Source organism: Scyliorhinus canicula, chromosome 18 (assembly GCF_902713615.1).
Source record: "Scyliorhinus canicula chromosome 18, sScyCan1.1, whole genome shotgun sequence".
In the NCBI taxonomy this organism is placed as follows: domain Eukaryota; kingdom Metazoa; phylum Chordata; class Chondrichthyes; order Carcharhiniformes; family Scyliorhinidae; genus Scyliorhinus; species Scyliorhinus canicula.
Window position 1 is genome coordinate 116,786,670 of NC_052163.1, and position 20,210 is coordinate 116,806,879.

General features: G+C 45.5%; 1 protein-coding gene across 2 annotated transcripts in view; it reads left to right on the top strand.

Moving 5' to 3' along the window:
* Positions 1 to 20,210, top strand: part of LOC119953503 (tyrosine-protein kinase JAK2-like) — a 108,207-nt gene that overhangs the window by 58,501 nt on the left and 29,496 nt on the right. For both annotated transcript variants that reach the window (XM_038777847.1, XM_038777848.1), the window contains 6 exons: positions 575 to 686; positions 2,723 to 2,903; positions 6,778 to 6,902; positions 14,062 to 14,193; positions 15,059 to 15,146; positions 17,714 to 17,847. In XM_038777847.1, the coding sequence (XP_038633775.1) occupies positions 575 to 686; positions 2,723 to 2,903; positions 6,778 to 6,902; positions 14,062 to 14,193; positions 15,059 to 15,146; positions 17,714 to 17,847 (772 nt within the window). The remainder of the gene's footprint in view (positions 1 to 574; positions 687 to 2,722; positions 2,904 to 6,777; positions 6,903 to 14,061; positions 14,194 to 15,058; positions 15,147 to 17,713; positions 17,848 to 20,210) is intronic.

Sequence of the window (20,210 nt, forward strand, 5' to 3'; positions counted from 1 at the left end):
ATTCTTGTGATGGTTTCACTCCTCTTTATCTCTATAATCTCCTCTAGCTCCACAAACCTCTGAGATATCTATATCCTCTAACTCTGGCTCCTTGAGCATCCCTGATCTCCATCACTCCACCAATGATGGCTGTATCTTCAGCTGCCTAGACCCTAAGCCCTGTATTTCCATCCCCAAGATGCTGTGCCTCTCTACCTCTCTCTCATCTCTGAGGAGACTCCTTAGAAACTCAATATATGACCAAGTTTTCGGTTATCTGCCTAGTACAGCTGAATGGGCTTTTTCTGTCTTGCGAACATGCAAAAAGGTTTTTAAAAATGCCGAACAAGTTCTGACTCAATTTCTGATCATTGTCAGTCCAACTCAAAATGGGGGCCATGGGGAGCCTGCAATGACAAATGGAAATGCTCTAACTTTAGCGAGACGTCAAAGGCCAAACCAAAGCCATACTGAAAACTCCAATGAACAACAGTTCCATCCACCTACCCTCCCACATCCCTGTTCCCTGTGAAAGGGTCCATGGTTATTTTTAGTCCTCTTGTCCTTATTTAAAATTGATTGCTCTTCCTAACAGTTCTGACTTTGCCATGTATAAGTTGAGAAAACTTGGAAACCGAAGAGGCCTCTATATCCTTCGATGCAGCCCTAAGGAGTTCAACAAGTACTTCCTGACCGTTTGCGTTGAAGTAAGTCGCCATCTTAAAATGTGGTTATATACTTGATATATTTGATTTGCCTCAAAGCAATGTAAAGATGACATTAGTTTCTAAGGGTGCAGGAGCTTTGTTTATTGAGTTTTAGACAATGTTTTAAAATGTCTGCACCATCCTGCCAGCTTAGTTTCTGTTTACTTAACTCTGAGTCAACGCCCGGGCTCAACACCAATCAAGCACAATGAGCATAGATCAGTTACCGGGTTCACATAATCAAACATAAAACAATTGAACTATTGAACACTACAGGTGCCAATTGAATTAGGTTTTGAATTACATTCATCTCTGTCTGTAGTAGAGTCCCAAGCAGCTGAGGAAGGTCCCAGGTAGCCCCTGGGGTGGGTGGTGAGTCAGCTGGAAAGTGATGGAATGACCGATAGAATGCAGGATTCACAGTGGCCTGAGTTGGGAAGTGTGAGAAAGAGTCTTTCCCACTAGCTTATCACTGCCCAGTGCACCCCATTGCTGGATGTGGGGTCAAGTGTGAATGTCGGCTGAGGAAGAGATCAAGATCAGCCCTGATTTTCCCATTGTCCAATAGCCACTGACTTGAAATTCCAGGGGATCTGCTCTGCCAGCACAAGGCCACGGGGCTTCATCCCAAATTGTGAAGGTGAGGTGATTTCCATGGCATATTGGCCACACCATCTCCAAGGACACTTCAACAGTAACTACCCTTCACATCATTACAAGGTAGACCATAGCGGCTCTCTTTGAGCATTCCTGAACAGAGTAACCTTACATCAAAGAAATAGGAGAAGTCTATTCAGCACCTTAAGCCTGTCCCACCATTCATAGAACATAGAACATTACAGCGCAGTACAGGCCCTTGGGCCCTCAATGTTGCGCCGACCTGTGAAACCCCTCTAAAGCCCATCTACACTATTCCCTTATCGTCCATATGACTATCCAATGACCATTTGAATGCGTTTAGTGTTGGCGAGTCCACTACTGTTGCAGGCAGGGCATTCCATGCCCTTACTACTCTCTGAGTAACGAATCTACCTCTGACATCTGTCCTATATCTATCTCCCCTCAATTTAAAGCTATGTCCCCTCGTGCTGGACATCACCATCCGAGGAAAAAGGCTCTCAATGTCCACCCTATCTAATCCTCTGATCATCTTGTATGCCTCAATTAAGTCACCTCTTAACCTTCTTCTCTCTAACGAAAACAGCCTCAAGTCCTTCAGCCTTTCCTCGTAAGATCTTCCCTCCATACCAGGCAACATCCTTGTAAATCTCCTCTGCACCCTTTTCAATGCTTCTACATCCTTCCTATAATGCGGCGACCAGAACTACACGCAATACTCCAAATGCGGCCGCACCAGAGTTTTGTACAACTGCAAGATGACCTCATGGCTCCGAAACTCAATTCCTCTACCAATAAAAGCTAACACACCGTACGCCTTCTTAACAACCCTCTCAACCTGGGGGGCAACTTTCAGGGATCTATGGACATATTCAGTTTAAGAAAATCCTTTGACTCCAAAGGAGGCCATTTGCAGCCTCTCCCGAGGCATTTTTGTTAGGTAAGGGAATGAAGATTTACAGAACTAAAGCTGGTAGATGGAATTCAGATACAGGTCAGCAGTGATCTGACTGAATGACGGGACAGGTTTGAAGAGCTGAATTGCTTCCTTCTATCCCTATGCCCCCTTTCTCCTCATCAGAGAAGGTTGCTAATCAGGGGCACAGATTTAAAGTATTTGGCGGAAGGATTAGCCAGACGTTGAAGGGAATGTTTCCACTCAGAGGGTGACTGAAGGGATAACAGAGGAAGAAAACCACATCTCTTTAAAAGAAGCACCGGGTTGTGCATTTGAGATGCTGCAACCTCCAGAGCTATGAATTAAGGGAGGAAAGTGGGATTAGGCCACATAACTCTTTTTCGAGCCAGCATGGGCATGATGGGCCGAGTGGCCTCCTTCTGCGTTTCTATGTGAGGAAATGTCTATTAATTCCACTGGGATTTCAGTGCGTTTGATGATCCTCTTTCACTTGATGCAGTCGGAATGCGGGAAAGACTACAAGGACTGTCTCATTATAAAGGAGAAAAAATATTCTCTGGCTGGTGTGCAACGCCAGTTTGAGAGCCTGAAGGAGCTTCTGAATTATTATCACAGGACGGGCCTCATGTCAGAAGGAGTCAGCATCCAGCTCAACACTTGTTGTCCACCTCGACCCAAAGGTAAAAACGGTCTTTATTTCCCAATTTTCTCTCTCAGATTCCTTAAGTCTCTCTTCTGCTCCCTCCTCCTTTAAGGCACTCCTTAAAAATTACCTCCAGTTTCCGAAGATCTCCTATGCGTTGTTAGAATCTATATCACAGACTAACGTCAGCATTCCACCAACATTTTCATGGGTGAAACAGGAGTGTAGTAATGGCCACGTAACTGTTCTGCGTGATGTTGGTTGGGGGGGGAAATCAATATTGGCCGGGTTGCTGGGGAGGACCCCCTTGCTTTTATTCAAAATAGTGCCGTGGGATCTTTCACACCCGCCCCAAAAGGCAGATGGGACCTTGGTTTGACGTTCCTTCCAAAAGACAAGCACCTCCAACAGTGCAATGTTCCCTTCGTGCTGTATTCAAGTGTCAGTCATGGCCATTGTGCTCAAGCCCTGGAGTGGGATTTGAACCCAGAGTGTGAGACATCAAACGATACCGACCGAGCCACACCTGTTGATTCGGTATCAGAGTTTGTCCGATAATCTCTCCTGTGAAGCGTCTGGGCGTGATTACTGCACCAAAGGACAGGCAAGTTTCTGCTGTTCAACTCCAGGTTAAGGCATTAACTGATGTGGCCAATTTCTTGCTACCACACCCACGGGGCCATTATTAATGATTGACACTAGGCAGTGAGTGTTGGCAGGCTATTTGGCTCTTGCGCTGGAGACTGGGAGAGACCTGAACAGAATAGTAGAATGTTAGTGTCGAAGGAGGCCATTTGGCCCATCAGACCTGTGTAAGGGAGGTCTCTGTCAGGGCGGCATGTGGCGCAGTGGTTAGCACTGGGACTGCGGCGCTGAGGACCTGGGTTTGAATCCCGGCCCTGGGTCACTGTCCGTGTGGAGTTTGCACATTCTCTCTGTGTCTGCGTGGGTTTCACCCCCACAACCCAAAGATGTGCAGGTTAGGTGGATTGGCCACGCTAAATTGCCCCTAATTGGAAAAAAATTTTTTTAATTGGGTACTCTAAATTTATAAAATAAAATGCGATCTTTGTTTTAGTTCTTTCAGGATGGTGAAGGTTGTAGTGCTAACAAAGAACAGCACACTGTGTTTAATAAACAAAGCTAATTTATTACACTGCACTGAATTAGATTCAAATATATTACGAAGGAATTAGTTAAGTAAAGATCTACACTTTTAACTATGCTATTAGTTAGACTATCTCACAACTACTCTGTCTTGCTCTCTCCCATTCTCTCCATGTATCCCATCTATCTCTTCTATCTTCCAGAAATCAAGGAGGCATGTGATATTCATTTGGTTGCTCTATAGCACCATCTAGTGACTAGAGTAGTAACATTACATTAACCCTTTCTGTGCTTTACAATAGCCACATATTGTGACAGTCTCTGGGAGAGCTATGTACTTGGTCTCATTACCTTGGCATTGCTCCATATTTTTTGCTAAATGTTGTTATTTAAATATTAATCCCATTTCTGTCGAAAAGGTATAATACAGCACTTTGCCTATAAACGGCATAAAGCACATCTTCCTCACATCTTTCTTGGTAATTTTGATGATGATTTTTAAACGTATGCCCTCTGCTTTTTGATTCATTGATCAGCGGCAACAGATCTTTCCCCTGTGCCTTATCAAAGCACCTTGTGGTTTTGAAAACAATATTTCCGCCGAATCATCTTTCTTCTAATAAAACGAGCCGTGGCTTTTCAAGTAACTTCCAACCAAAACCTCTTGTTGCCAATACTGTTGTCAGTGAAATAAAGTACTTGCATTCATACCAGCCAAGCTCACGACCCCCAGATTGTCCCACACAGCCAATCAAATCGTTTTGAAGTGTGGTCACTGTTGTAATGTGGGAAACATTGCAGCCAATTTTCACACAGCAAGATCCCACAGAACAGCACTTTGATATTCTATTCTTGGTGGCACAGTGGTTAGCACTGCTGCCTCACGGCGCTGAGGTCCCAGGTTCGATCCCGGCTCTGGGTCACTGTCCGTGTGGAGTTTGCACATTCTCCCCGTGTCTGCGTGGGTTTCACCCCCACAACCCAAAGATGTGCTGGGTAGGTGGGTTGGCCACATTAAATTACCCCTTAATTGGGAAAAAATAATTGGGTACTCTAAATATCTATTTTTTTTAATTTTTAAAAGATTATCTATTCTTGTGGTGTTGATGAAAGATGGCAGTGGGAGAGTTCCTTTATTTCGAAGTTGTCCCCAAAAGATCATCTCCTTGCTGTTAGAGTTCCTGCTGTGCGTAAATAGGCTGCCATGTTGCCTCCTTGTTGAAAGTGACTTCACCTCATCGGAACTTTGTTGTCTGAGTGGGCAGCCAGGGGAGCCTGGCTTAACCTCACCTGAAAGATGGCACCTCGGACAGTGCAGCATTCCCTCAGTGCTCCATTAGAGTGACCTGCGTGTCTCTGGATTGGAACCTGAACTCAAGCATTGGTAACTTACGGGTGACGATGCTACTGCTGAGCCAGGGTGGACCACTTATCTCTATCCAATCATCCTGCCCCTTCTCCATGATGTCCTTTCTCAAGGGTGGCACCCAAAACTGATCATCAATCTGAACCAATTACTTTGATTGTTTCAAAGTCACCACTCAAACCAGTATGAACCATGGACCTGACATCCCCAGATTAAATCCTCACTATTATGGTGGTGGGACGAACATACGACCATACAAATGAATTAGGAGTCGGCCACTCGGCCCCTCGAGCCTGCTTCACCATTCCGTAAGATCATGGGTAATTTGATTGTAGCATCAACCTCACATTCCTGCATACCCCGATAATCATTCACCCCCTTGCTAATCAAGAATCTATCGAGCTCTGACTTGAAACATTCAAAGAATCTGCTTCCACTGCCATTTAAAAAAGAAAGTTCCAGAGACTCTCGACCCTCTGAGAGAACAAATTTCTCCTCATCGCTGCCTTAAACGAGCAACGTCTTCGCCACATCCACCCCCTCAACGCCCCTCAGAATTTTCAAGGTTTCGACCAAGTCCCCTCTTCCTCTTCGAGTTGATACTAATCTAACCTCACCTACCATTCCTCACAGGTCAACCCACCCATTCCTGGTGTCTGGTAAACCATCTCTGAACTGTTTCTAATGCATCCCCGTCTTTCCTTAAGGAGACCAATACTACACACAATAATCCAGATGTGGCCTCACCATGATACTGAACTGGTAACCCCCCCCCCCCCCCCCCCCCCCCAACTACTTTTAAGAAGTTTCCATTCATTTCTCTGACAGTAGTATCACCATCTGGTTGATAGTTCTACAGGCAATAAAATTCTCCACTGGTGTTCCACTTAGAATTTCAGGAGGGTGTGATGTTAAGATGAGGTGCCACGAGTGAAAAGATCAGATTCAAGCCACAGTGAAGTAGGTTTTAATCAACACCTCCATGGGCACGGCACGGTAGCATTGTGGTTAGCACCGTTGCTTCACAGCTCCAGGGTCCCAGGTTCGAATCCCGGCTTGGGTCACTGTCTGTGCGGAGTCTGTATGTTCTCCCCGTGTGTGTGTGGGTTTCCTCCGGGGGCCCCGGTTTCCTCCCACAGTCCAAAGATGTAGCAGGTTAGGTGAATTGGCCATGACCAAAACAAAAGGTTAGGAGGGGTTACTGGGTTACAGGGGCGGAGGTGCGTGGCTTAGGTAGGGTGCACTTTCCAAGGGCCGGTGCAGACCCAATGGGCTGAATGGTCTCCTTCTACACTGTAAGTGCTGTGATCTATGATTAAAGTGGCCAAGGGCATCAGAATGAAAATCAAGCAGCTTCGACAATGGACAGATTGTTCTATCCCTGGGAGCCGTTACTCAGCCCCAATCAATATCTTCCTCGTCTCTCTCCCCTTCGCAGATAAATCCAACTTGATTATCGTACGGGGTAACTGCTCTTCCGCCCTCCTTGCATCTCCGACCATGCAACGAAGGAACGTCCATCAGATGATGTTCCACAAGGTGAAGAGGGAGGAGCTAACTTGGGTGAGTCAATGAAAGTGGAGCAAAGAAGGATTGGCAAAGACAATTGCGTGTGCTGGAAATCTGAAATTAAAACGGCAAATGCTGGAAGTTGTGTGGGCAGCATCTGTGGAGAGGGAAAAGCGGAATTAATATTTCATATCAATGACGTTTCACATAAGGGAGTGTTTGAAGTTGACTGAGAGTAAAAGAGGGCAAGTCATTAACTTGGCAATGGAAGTAGCCAATCTGAAATTGTAATTTCACTCATAATATGCTCCTGCAGCTCAAAGAGTGAGAGGGCTAAGTGATGTCGAGCTCGGAAATTCGTATTTCCTTTTAAACCTCTGTGTCTGTCAAGGTGGTGAATGTTTAAGAGAGAGAGTGAGCTGTCCGATTTCCAGCAGTCAGCATCAGTATTAGACACTCCCAGGGCTGGAAGAGGACAGTAAATGATAAACTTGTGCGCTCCCTCTACTCTGCCGGAAGATACTTCAATGTCCCTCACTGCGGCGGTGTGACATTTCCTGACTTCTCCATGGGATTGTAAATTTGGAAGTGATTCGGTGTGCCCTAGCTTCTTGAGACTCCGAGCTGGATGGAGGCTGTGGTAAATCATCGCATTGCAGTATTCTTCCCGAAAATGAGCAAAGCAGTCTCTCACCCTAGGGGTGCACATCTCCAAAAATCTGTCCTGGTCCACCCACATCGACGCCACCATCAAGAAAGCACAACAGCGCCTATACTTCCTCAGGAAACTAAGGAAATTCGGCATGTCCACATTAACCCTTACCAACTTTTACAGATGCACCATAGAAAGCATCCTATCGGGCTGCATCACAGCCTGGTATGGCAACTGCTCGGCCCAGGACCGCAAGAAACTTCAGAGAGTCGTGAACGCCGCTCAGTCCATCACACAAACCTGCCTCCCATCCATTGAGTCCATCTACACCTCCCGCTGCCTGAGGAAAGCGGGCAGCATCATCAAAGACCCCTCCCACCCGGCTTACTCACTCTTCCAACTTCTTCCATTGGGCAGGAGATACAGAAGTCTGAGAACACGCACAAACAGATTCAATAACAGCTTCTTCCCCGCTGTTAACAGACTCCTAAACGACCCTCTTATGGACTGACCTCATTAATACTACACTCCTGTATGCTTCATCCGATGCCGGTGCTTATGTAGTTACATTGTGTACCTTGTGTTATCCTATTATATATTTTCTTTTATTCCCTTTTCTTCCCATGTACTTAATGATCTGTTGAGCTGCTTGCAGAAAAATACTTTTCACTGTACCTCGGTACACGTGACAATAAACAAATCCAGGATATGTTGAAGCGTTTTGATGGCGTAAATAGGGTTGATTATCTTCTCTGCTTGGAGAGCTAGTAAGGACTGGCCATCAAACTAAATCTGTCACTAAACTGAGGGGAGGAATTAGGAGAAATGTATTTTATTGGAGTGATAGTTTTGGTGATGCAGGAGTTTCTTTGTCATGTAGGTACATAGGATTGCCTCACGGCGCCGATCCAATCCAATCAGCTTATCAAGTGGTTCTGGATTTGAACCCAGAAGTGGAAGTCGACTATGTGATTGCACAAACCCAATTTCCAAGCATTGCAGGCGAGGCGAGCCAGACCCATTTATTTGAAGGTTGAGCTGAATAAAGGAAGAATGACTTGCGTTTATAAAGTAGCTTGCTGCCAAGGAAATGCGTTTTCAAGTGGAGTCACTGTTGTGCTGGTTAGGATTTAGAATTGGCTGCCCTAGGGTGTGCTGGAGGCAAACTTAATCACGGCTTTCAAAAGGGAGCTTTTTGTTTTAACTTGTTCTTGGGATGTGGGTGTTGCTGGCTGGGTCAGTATTTTTTGCCCTTCCCTAACTGTCCTTGAACTGAGCGGCTCGCTTGGCCATTTCAGGTGGGGCAGCTAAGAGTCAACTTTTCTTTTCATGTACTAAATGATCTGTTTGAGTTGCTCGCAGAAAAATACTTTTCACTGCACCTCGGTACACGTGACAATAAACAAATCCAATCCAATCCAATCTTTGCGATTTTGCAAAATAATTAATTTGAGCAGCGCAAAAAGTCTTGATGTTGACAGAGAGAAAAGGAGTTTGAATGGAATTTCAAATTATCAGAGGGGAACGGTGATTAAAGTAGTTTTGATAAAAGAAGTAAAAAATGAGGATATGTTGAAGCGTTTTGATGGCGTAAATAGGGTTGATTATCTTCTCTGCTTGGAGAACTAGTAAGGACCGGCCATCAAACTAAATCTGTCACTAAACTGAGGGTAGGAGTTAGGAGAAATGTATTTTATTGGAGTGATAGTTTTGGTGATGCAGGAGTTTCTTTGTCATGTAGGTACATAGGATTGCCTCACGGCGCCGATCCAATCCAATCATCTTATCAAGTGGTTCTGGATTTGAACCCAGAAGTGGAAGTCGACTATGTGATTGCACAAACCCAATTTCCAAGCATTGCAGGCCAGGCGAGCCAGACCCATTTATTTGAAGGTTGAGCTGAATAAAGGAAGAATGACTTGCTTTTATAAAGTAGCTTGCTGCCAAGGAAATACGTTTTCAAGTGTAGTCACTGTTGTGCTGGTTAGGATTTGGAATTGGCTGCCCTAGGGTGTGCTGGCCATCAAACTAAATCTGTCACTAAACTGAGGGGAGGAATTAGGAGAAATGTATTTTATTGGAGTGATAGTTTAGGTGATGCAGGAGTTTCTTTGTCATGTAGGTACATCGGGTTGCCTCACGGCGCCGAGGTCCCAGGTTCGATCCCGGCTCTGGGTCACTGTCCGTGTGTAGTTTGCACATTCTCCCAGTGTCTGCGTGGGTTTCACATAACGTTCTATGGCCGAGAGAGAGATTGGGCAAAAACGACTGCATATCAGAGGACAAATCATTTCAGTCCCAATATAAAATCAGTAACGAGAAACAGATCATCGGTTCCTGTTAATCTCCACCACACAAGCAAAGGTGATACAGTTCCAATTCATCTAAATGATGCTATGATGGATTTCAGCTTCACCACTCTGAGAATGTAGCGAGGAAACATATACAACAAATAGTTTGTTATATTCTTGCTCCAGCCACCTGCACCCTCAACTCTGGAGCTCCTTCCCCAAACATTACCCCCTCTTTCACAATGCTGCTCGAAACCTGTCTTCATCATTCACCTCCTTATGTGCCTCGCTGTCAGTTTTTAAAGTGCGTTGGTACTTTTGTTTCAACTATGTTATTGTTCTTGTTGTTGACTCGTTGTTCATTGTGTAATGTCTGTCCTTGTTATAATGTCAACACTTTTATACAATGTCACCCATATTTAACTAATTTTCATTGCACAGTCTGTTGTAAAATTCTCTGCTCCCACTTACATAGAAATGTAGAAACATAGAATACAGGAGCAGGAGGTGGCCATTCAGCCCTTCGAGCCTGCTCCACCATTCATTATGATCATGGCTGATCATCCAACTCAATTGCCTAATCCTGCTTTCCCCCCATTTCCTTTGATCCCCTTTTCCCTAAGTGCTATATCTAACTGCTTCTTGAAAACATACACAGCGGAATTCCCCGTCGACGGAATCTTCCCCTCCGCTGGTAGTGCACCCACGCCTGCGGGTTTCTCGACGGCGTGGGGTGGCCACAATGGGAAATCCCATTGGCCAGCTACCAGAATGGAGGATCCCACCGCCGGCAACGACGTCATGCCACGCAGGAAAACGCGGCTGGTGCACCGGAGAATCCTGCCCACAGTGTTCTGGCCGCCACTATTTTCTGTGGTAATGGATTCCACGGGCTCATCATTTTCTGGGTGAAGAAATTTCTCCTAATCGCTCTCCTAAATAGTCTACCCCTTTATCCTCGGACTGTGACCCCTTGTTGTGGACACCCCCACCATCGGGAACATCATTCCTTCATCTACCGTGTCTAGTCCTGTTAGAATTTTATATGTTTCGATGAGACCCCCCCCCCCCCCCCCCCCCATATTCTTCTGAACTCCAGCGAATACAATCTTAACCGATTCAATCTCTCCTTATATGACAGTCCCACCATCCCAGGACTCGGTCTGGTAAACCTTTGCTGCACTCCCTCTGGAGCGAGAACATCCTTCTTTAAATAAGGAGACCAAAATGGCGCACAGTGTTCCAGGTGTGGCCTCACCAACATCTTTTCAATTGCAGCTGGAGATCCCTACTCCTGTACTCAAATCCTCTCGCTATGGAGGTCAATATACTATTTGCCCTCTTTACTGCCTGCTGTACCTGCGCGCTTACCTTCAATGACTGGTGTATGAGGACATCCAGGTTTCGTCGGACATACCCTTCTCCTAATTTATGGCCATTCAGATAACAGTCTGCTTTCTCGTTTCGGCTACCAAAGTGGGTAACCTCGCATTTATCCAAGTTATATTGCGTCAGCCATTAATTTGCTCACTCACTCAACTTGTCCAAATCACACATCCTCCTCACAGCTCACCCTCCCACCCAACTTGGTGTCATCTGCAAATTTGGAGATATTACAATTTTGTTCCCTCATATAAATCATCAATATATATTGTGAATAGCTTAGTCCTAACACCGATCCCTGCGGTACCCCACTCGTCACTGCCTGCCAATTTGAAAAAGGCTCGTTAATTCCCATTCTTTGTTTCCTGTCTGCCGCCCAGTTTTCCTCCATCTCAATACACTATTCCTAATCCCATGTGCTTTAATTTTACACGCTAATCACTTATGTGGGACTTTGTCAAAAGCCTTCTGAATGTCCAAATACACCACATCCCCTCCCCCCCCCCCCCCCCCACCGCTCTACTAGTTACACCCTCGAAGAATTGCAGTAGATTTGTTAAGCATGGTTCCCCCCTCATAAATCCATGCTGACTCTGTCTGATCCTGCCACTGTTTTCTAAGTGCTCTGCTATAAAACTTTTGATAATGGATTCTAGAATTTTCCCCACTACTAATGTCAGGGCTTACTGGCCTAAAATTTCCTGTTTTCTCTCTACCTCCCTTTTTAAACAGTGGAGTTACATTAGCTACCCTCCAATCTTCAGGAACTGTTCCAGAGTATATAGAATCCTGGAAGATGACCCCCAATGCATCCAATATTTCTGGAGCCGCTTCCTTAAGCACTCTGGGATGTAGATTATCAGCCCCTGGGGATTTATCAGCCTTCAGTCCCATCAAGTTTCCCAACACCATTTCTTTACTAATATTGATAATCTTCAATTCCTCACTCTCACTAAGCCCTACGTTCCCCGACATTTCAGGTATCTGATTCGTGTCCTCATTTGTGAAGACAGAATTAAAGTGTGTGTTTAGTTGCTCAGCCATTTATTTGTCCCCATTATACATTCCCCTATTTCTGACTGTCCATTTGTCTTCACCAATCTTTTTCTCTTCACGCAGTAGAAACCAATAGAAACTTTTACAGTCAGCTTTTGTGTTCCCTGCAAACTTCCTCTCGTACTCTTATTTTCCCATTCTTAATCAATCCCTTGGTCCGTCTTTGCTGAATTCTAAACTGCTCCCAAGCCTCAGACGTGTTTTTTTTCTTGGCCAATTTGTATGCTTCTTCCTTGGATTTAATACCATCCCTAATTTTCCTTGTAAGCCATGGATTGGCTACCTTTCCAGACTCACGACTTTAAACGAGAACAGAAGAATTCTCCCCATTGTCTTTTTTGCCAATAATTACCCCACAAGCAGCGTCATCAAAAAACAAATGATCTTATCTCACATTGTATGTAGGGAATTGCTGTGCTCAATTAGGTTCCCATGTTTCCTACATTTTTAAAAATGAATTTACGGGCATCACTGGCTATGCCAGAGTTTTATTGTCCATCCCTAGTTGTCCTCCAGAAGGTGGTTGTGAGCTGCCATCTTGAACCGCTGCAGTCCCTAAGGTGTAGGTACACCCACTGTGCTGTTAGGGAGGGAATTCCAGTGACAGTGAAGGAATGGCCGATATATTTCCCAGTCGGGGTGGTGAGTGGTTTGGAGGGGAACCTCCAGGCAGCGGTGTTCCCTTTTATCTGCTGCCCTTGTCCTTCTAGATGGTGGCGGCCGTGGGTTTGGAAGGTGCTGCCTGAGGAACCTTGGCGAGTTCCAACAATTGCAACAGCCACTATCCTTCATTGGCTGCAAAGACCTTTGGGGTGTGTGGAAGATGCGAAAGGTGCTATAGCGTTGAAAATTCATCCTTTTCGTTTGCTCCATAGCCCTAACTCTGAGAAGAAGAGGTCTTGCGCACAATACTTCACGTAAATAATTTGTGCCATTAAAGTGAAATGAATTCTGTTCCCAGAGATGAAATTAAGCAGATTGATAACAAGCTCTATCTGTGGAGCCCGAGGAAGATGACATCCTCTTTGGATTATCACGATTATGTTGGTGCTTTTACTGTGGACGTCATGAGGCACTGATTATCTTCTCTTGCTGTGAAACAGCTCATGGAATTTCAAAATACATTTATGTGGGAGGTTGATATTTCAGTCCGCAAAGTCAATTCCCAAAAAGGATCTGTTGCAGCAGTGCAGTCAGCCTGCGATTCCATTTCTTATAGCCTGTGCTGTTGTAGTCAGTTCTCTCAGAGCTCTTGTTGAAGAAGGAGTAATCAAAACCCAATTGTGTGTCGGTAAAGACCTAAGCAGTGGCGCCCTCTATGGGTCTGAGTTAATTGAGAGAAAGAAGCGTCGCCCCTGGGTGAGAATGTTTCCTGTTATTCATTCAATAATGTGTACGTCACTGGCTAGGCCAGATTTTTTACTGGTATGAGCCACCATCTTCAACCACTGCAGTCCCTGTCGTGTCAGTGCACCTACAATGCTGTTAGGCAGGGAATTCCAGGATTTTAGACCCAGCGAGAGCAAAGCAACAGCAACATATTTCCGAGTCAGGATGCCGTGCGACTGAGAGACACTTGTGTCACTTGTGTACCTACGTGTCTGCTTGCTTTTGTTTCCTAGTAGATGGAGGTCAAGGGATCGGAAGGTATTTCTATTGTGTATGTTTCTAACCTGTGATCAGCGACGAGAATGCGCCCATGGAAATAGAGCTGCCTCGTTGGCTCCTTGAATGGGAGATACCCGGGTGTCAAAGCCAGCTGTAGTTTACCTGCGCCCAAGATGAGAATGGAAACCACTTTGAACTAACGACTTTGGTTCAATCACAACAGGGTGAAAGCCTGGGTCAAGGCTCCTTCATGAAGATCTTCAAAGGTACAAGGAAGGGAAATGCGGATTGTGATTCTTACGAGATGGACGTTTTACTGAAAGTCCTGGACCACACACACAGGAACTATTCTGAGGTAATATCGTCATCTTTCATTCTGATCTACAGGGTCACTCAGCAAGTGGACATTAGAAGATTAAGAGGTGGTCTCATTGAAATGTCCAAAATAAGGAGAGTGACATCTGAATTAGTCAAATCCTTTAGGCACGGTGGTGCAGTGGTTAGCACTGCTGCCTCACGGCGCTGAGGACCCGGGTCCGATCCCGACCCCGGGTCACTGTCCGTGTGGTATTAGCACATTCTCACCGTGTCTGCGTGGGTCTCACCCCCACAATACAAAGATGCGCAGGGTAGGTTGATTGACCACACTAAATTGCCCCTTAATTGAAAAAAAATTACTGGGCACTCTAGATTTTTTAGAAATTCTGGAACTCAGCGCCCCCCTCCCCCCCAAAAAAGATTTTGAAACTGTGGGAGAAATGAAAATGGAGAGCTTGAGATTTTTGCAAGGCAAGGGTATTAAGGCCCATAGACAAATGGAGTTAAAATACAAACTGGTCCTGATTTTATTGAAAGGTGGGATAGTCAATGGACTAAGTGGTCCCTTCTTCCTTCTATGTTGCTTCATATGTCCATCCAGTCATGAGGTCTTTGCGACTGGATGTGAGGAAAGCAGATATTCAGTGAAGGAAAACTGGTAGCCGAAACCTTGGCCCAAGGTGGGATGCAAAGGAGCAGAGAAAGCCCAGATTTTTAGAGAGCAGTTTCCAGAGATTGCAAGTGTTGGGGGAGGGGGAGGGCGGGGTGACAGGGATGTAACATGGATGGCCAGAATCAGAGAAGCACAGCATTTGGGAGTGGCTGGAGACGATCTCTGTTATGATAACTATAATATTGAGTTACATCCATTGTTCAAACGTGGACTCTCTTTACGCTTACAGTCATTCTTTGAGGCAGCGAGCGTCATGAGTCAAATTTCCCATAAGCACCTCATCCTGGTTTACGGAATCTGTGCAGTCAGCGACGAAAGTAAGTCCAGCAATTTTCGCGGTGCCTGACTGAATTTTCCTCAGCGACCAAACTTTTAAGTTCAGAGAAGAATAGAATCCATCGCATCCCTACAGTGCAGAAGGAGGCCATTCGGTCCATTGAGTCTGCATCGACCCTCTGAAAGAGCACCACACCTAGGCCCACACTCCCTGCCCTAGCCCCAGAACCCCACCTAACCTGCACATCTTTGGATAGTGGGAGGAAACCGGAGCGCCTGCCCGGAGGAAACCCATGCAGACACGGGAAGAATGTGCAAACTCCACACAGACAGCCATTGAGTTGAATCCAGGTCACTGGCGCTGTGAGGCTGCAGTGCTAACCACTGTGCCACCATGCCCCCATAAATTATTTTAACATCTGATGGCACGTTGTGACACAGGAACAGAAGGAGGTCTAGTGGCTTCGCCACTGGACCACTGATCCAGAGACCCAGAGTAGTGCTCTGGGGACCCAGGTTCAAATCCCACCATGGCCGATGGTGAAATTTGAATTCAATAGAAATCGGGAATCGAAGGTCAAATGATGACCATGAAACCATTGTTGATTGTTCAAAAAAACCATCTGGTTCACTAATGTCTTTTAGGGAAGGAAATCTGCCGTCCTGACTTGGTCTGGCCGACATGTGACTCCAGACCCACAGCAATGTGGGCTGACTCTTAATAATAATAATAATAATAATCACTTATTGTCACGAGTAGGCTTCAATGAAGTTACTGTGAAAAGCCCCTAGTCGTCACATTCCGGCGCCCGTTTGGGGAGGCCGGTACGGGAATTGAACCCGCGCTGCTGGTCTTGTTGACCCTCTGGAATGGCCGAGCAAATCATTCAGTTCAAGGGCAATTCAGGATGGGCAATAAATTCTGGCCCAACCAGCGATGCCCCTATCCCGTGAAGAATAAAAATCCCCACGAACCCATCTCACCAGTCATGTAGATTATCCAGCAAGAACCGTTTGCCGTCACCATGGTCATGGGTCAAGAGAGGCGCCGCTGCAATGGCAAACTATTTCCGGCAGAGTTTGTTATCTCGCATTCCTGTCTTGCTCTTCCATTTAGTCCACCTCCGACTGTGTACTCCGTCAAACAGTTCAACTGCAGTCGACCTTTCTTCGTTTTTTTTTGCTGCACGAATGGAGTGGCGGGCAGGGAATTTCCTGGGCTAAAGTGTTGATGACTCTTCATGAGAATAAGGCAGCAAAGTGGGATCAGAGTTTGGGATGGGTGCAGGCAGGGCGCTCTCAATACCTTACCCATTATCACAGCCAGAGGGCAGGTGTAATTACCTACCAATCTGCCTTCGCTTTATTCATTATACTGCCCACCTCTTGTCGCTCACAAATGACATTAACGCCGTTTCTTTCTTTGCACGTGGCTGTGGGTGTCACTGGTAAGGCCAGTATTTGCTGCCCATCCTTAATTGCCATTTTCAGGGGGCAGTTAAGAGCCAGCCACCTTGTTGTTAGTCTGTAGTCAGACCGGATAAGGGTGCCCGTTATACTTCCCTCACAGACATGAGTGAACCAGGTGGCCTTTTACCACAATCAACGATAATTTCATGGTTGCCATTATTGAGTTACAAGGAGAAGCTGAATAGGCTTGTATTGCTTTCTTTCGAGCAGAGAAGACTGAGGAGGGATATGATTGAGTTTTTTAAAATTCATTTACGGGATGTGGGCATTGCTGGTTCGACCAGCATTTATTGTCAATATGGTCGTGATGGTGAGTTGCCTTCTTGAGCCGCTGCAGTCCTTGAAGTGTAGGTACACCCACTGTGCTGTTAGGGAGGGAGTTCCAGGATGTTGCCCAGCGACAGTGAAGGAGCAACATTATATTTCCAAGTCAGGGTGGTAAGTGACTTGAAGGGGAACCTCCAGGTGGTGGGGTTCCCAGGTATCTGCTGCTCTTGTCCTTCTGGATGGTTGTGGTCATGGGTTTGGAAGGTGTTGTCCTAGGAACCTTGGTGTGTTGCTGCAGTGCATCTTGGAGATGGCACACATGACTGCCAATGTTCATCGGTAATGAAGGGTATGAATGTTTGTGGAAGGGGGAGCAATCAAGCGGGCTGCTTTGTCCTGATGGTATCGAGCTTCTTAAGCGTTGTTGGAGCTGCACTCATCCAGGCAAGTGGAGAGTTTACCATCACACTCCTGACTTGTGCCTTGTAGATGGTGGACAGGCTTCAGGTAGTCAGGAGGTGAGTTACTCGCTGTAGGATTCCTAGCTTTTGAGCTGACCTGGTAGCCACATAATGAATGTGACTAGCCCAGTTGAGTTTCTGATCAATGGTAACACCCAGGATGCTGATCGTTGAGATGTGGGAGATTATGAGGGATTTGGACAGGGTAAATAGGAAGCAGCTATTCCCCTTGGTTGAGGGGTCAATCACAAGATTTATGGTGAGGGGCAGGAAAGAGAGCACATTCCGTTATTAAAGCCTTAAAGGCAGCCATGTTACACTTGTTGTAAATGTTAAACATTCTTCAGCTGTTCTACTCAGCAGCCAGCCGATGCCTGTCCCTTACATTTGCTCCTTTTTTTGCTTTACAGACATCATGGTGCAGGAGTACGTGAGGTACGGAGCCCTGGACATGTACTTGAAAAAGAATAGAAGCAAAAACTGTGTCAACATCAGCTGGAAGCTGGAAGTTGCGAAGCAGCTTGCTTACGCCATGAATTTCCTGGTATGTGTTGCAGCATGTTCCACAGAAACAGCCGCGTAGCTCGGTTTCCAAATAATTGTGAGCTGTCTTGTTACGTATTGGGCTGAGGGTTAGCGCACAGTTCTTATAACCCTGACACTGAGTTGAATTCCGCTATTGACTGATGGTTTGAAAAACCTTTTCTCCCCAGTGGCCACAATGGTTTGGTGAGTCACGAGTAAAAGAGATTAATAATGGGCGGCACGGTGGCACAGTGGTTAGCACTGCAGTCTCACGGCGCTGAGGTCCCAGGTTCGATCCCGGCCCTGGGTCACTGTCTGTGTGGAGTTTGCACATTCTCCCCGTTTCTACGTGGGTTTCGCCCTCACAACCCAAAGATGTGCTGGGTAGGTGCATTGGCCACGTTAAATTGCCCCTTAATTGGAAAAAATGAATTGGGTACTCTAAAGTTATTTAATTAAAGAGATATATAACAAAGCCTAACTTTATCTAAACTGTAGGACAGAGAATAAATCTAGAGATACTGAGGGCATGTAAAAACGGAAACACTTTAATCACGATGACTTCAGTCTTTGTGAAGATTGGGAAAATCAAATTGTCAGAGGTAGCTGTGAAGAAGAATTCAGAGAGTGTACTCAGGACTATTTTCTAGAACAATTGTAGTGGATCGAACCAGGGATCAGGCTGTTTCGGAACTGGTAATGTATAATGAGGCAGATTTAATAAACGATAGCGGACAGTACAGTGGTGCAGTGGTTAGCACTGCTGCCTCACAACGCTGAGGACCCGGGTTCAATCCCAGTCCTGGGTCACTGTTCATGTGGAGTTTGCATGCGTCTCACACCCACAACCTAAAAGATGTACAGGCTAGGTGGATTGGCCATGTTAAATTGCCCCTGAATTGAAAAAATTGGGTACTCTAAATTTAATCAACCATGGTTAACCCAGGAAGTTAAGGATAGCATTAAAGTCAAAGAAAAAATGTACAATGTGGCAAAGGTAAGTGGTAAACCAGAGGATTGGGAACATTTTAAAAGCCAACAAAAGATGACCAAAAAAATAAAGAGGGAGAACATAAACCATGAGGGTAAACTATCAATTAATATACAAATGGACAGCAAGAGCTTCTTTAACTACATAGAAAGGAAGAGATGCCAAAATGAACATAGGCCCCTGAGAGAATGAGACTGGGGAAATAATAATAGGGAACCAGGAAAAGGCAGAGGAGTTAAACAAATACTTTGTGTCAGTCCTCATGGTGGAAGACACTAATAACGTTCCAAAAATATTAAATAATCAAGGGGCAGAAGGGAAGGTGGGGAGGAAATAAATACAATAACTATCATGAGAGGGAAAGTACCAAGAAAACTGATGGGGCTAAACTTATTTTTAATTCATTCATGGGATGTGCGAATCGCTGGCTGGACCAGCATTTATTGCCCATCCCTGAGGGTATTCTGGAGTAAACTACATTGCTGTGGGCCTGGAGTCACATGTAGGACAGACCCGGTAAGGACAGCAGATTTCCTTCGCGAAAGGACATTAGTGAACCAGATGGGTTTTTGCATCAATCTGCAATGATTTCATGGCCATCGTTAGACTTTTAATTCCTGATTTTTTTATTGAATTCAAATTTCACCATCTGCCCTGGCGAGATTTGAACCCGGGCTCCCAGAGCATTACCCTGAATCGCTGCCTTATCATCCAGTGGCAGTACCACTAGACCATTGCCTCCCCATAAATGCCGATAAATCCCCTGCATCTAAGGGTGAGGAACAAAAAACTGCTAACTATCAGCCAGTTAGCTTAACATCTGTCATTGGAAAAATGGTGGAGTCCATTGTAACAGATGTGATCGCAGAGCATTTAGAATTTCATAATACAATCAAGCAGAGGCAGCATGGCTCCATGAAGGAGAAATCATGTCTGACAAATTTATTTAAAATTCTTTGAGGCGGTAACGAGCAGGATAGATAAAGTGGAACTGGTAGATACAATATACTTGGATTTCGAAAAAGCTCTTGATCAGGTACCGCACACAAGACTACTTATTAAGGTAAGAGCCCGTGGTTTATTAGCATGGATAGAGGATTGGCTAACTAACTGAAAACGGAGAGTTGGGAATAAGAGAAGTATTTTCAGGATGGCAACCTGTAACTAATGAAGTGTCACAGGGGTCAGTGCTGGGACCACAATTATTTACAATATATATTCATGACTTGGACTTGGGCAGCACGGTAGCATTGTGGATCGCACAATTGCTTCACAGCTCCAGAGTCCCAGGTTCGATTCCGGCTTGGGTCACTGGCTGTGCGGAGCCTGCACGTTGTCCCCGTGTGTGCGTGGGTTTCCTCCGGGTATAACATTTTATGGAGTATAAAAAT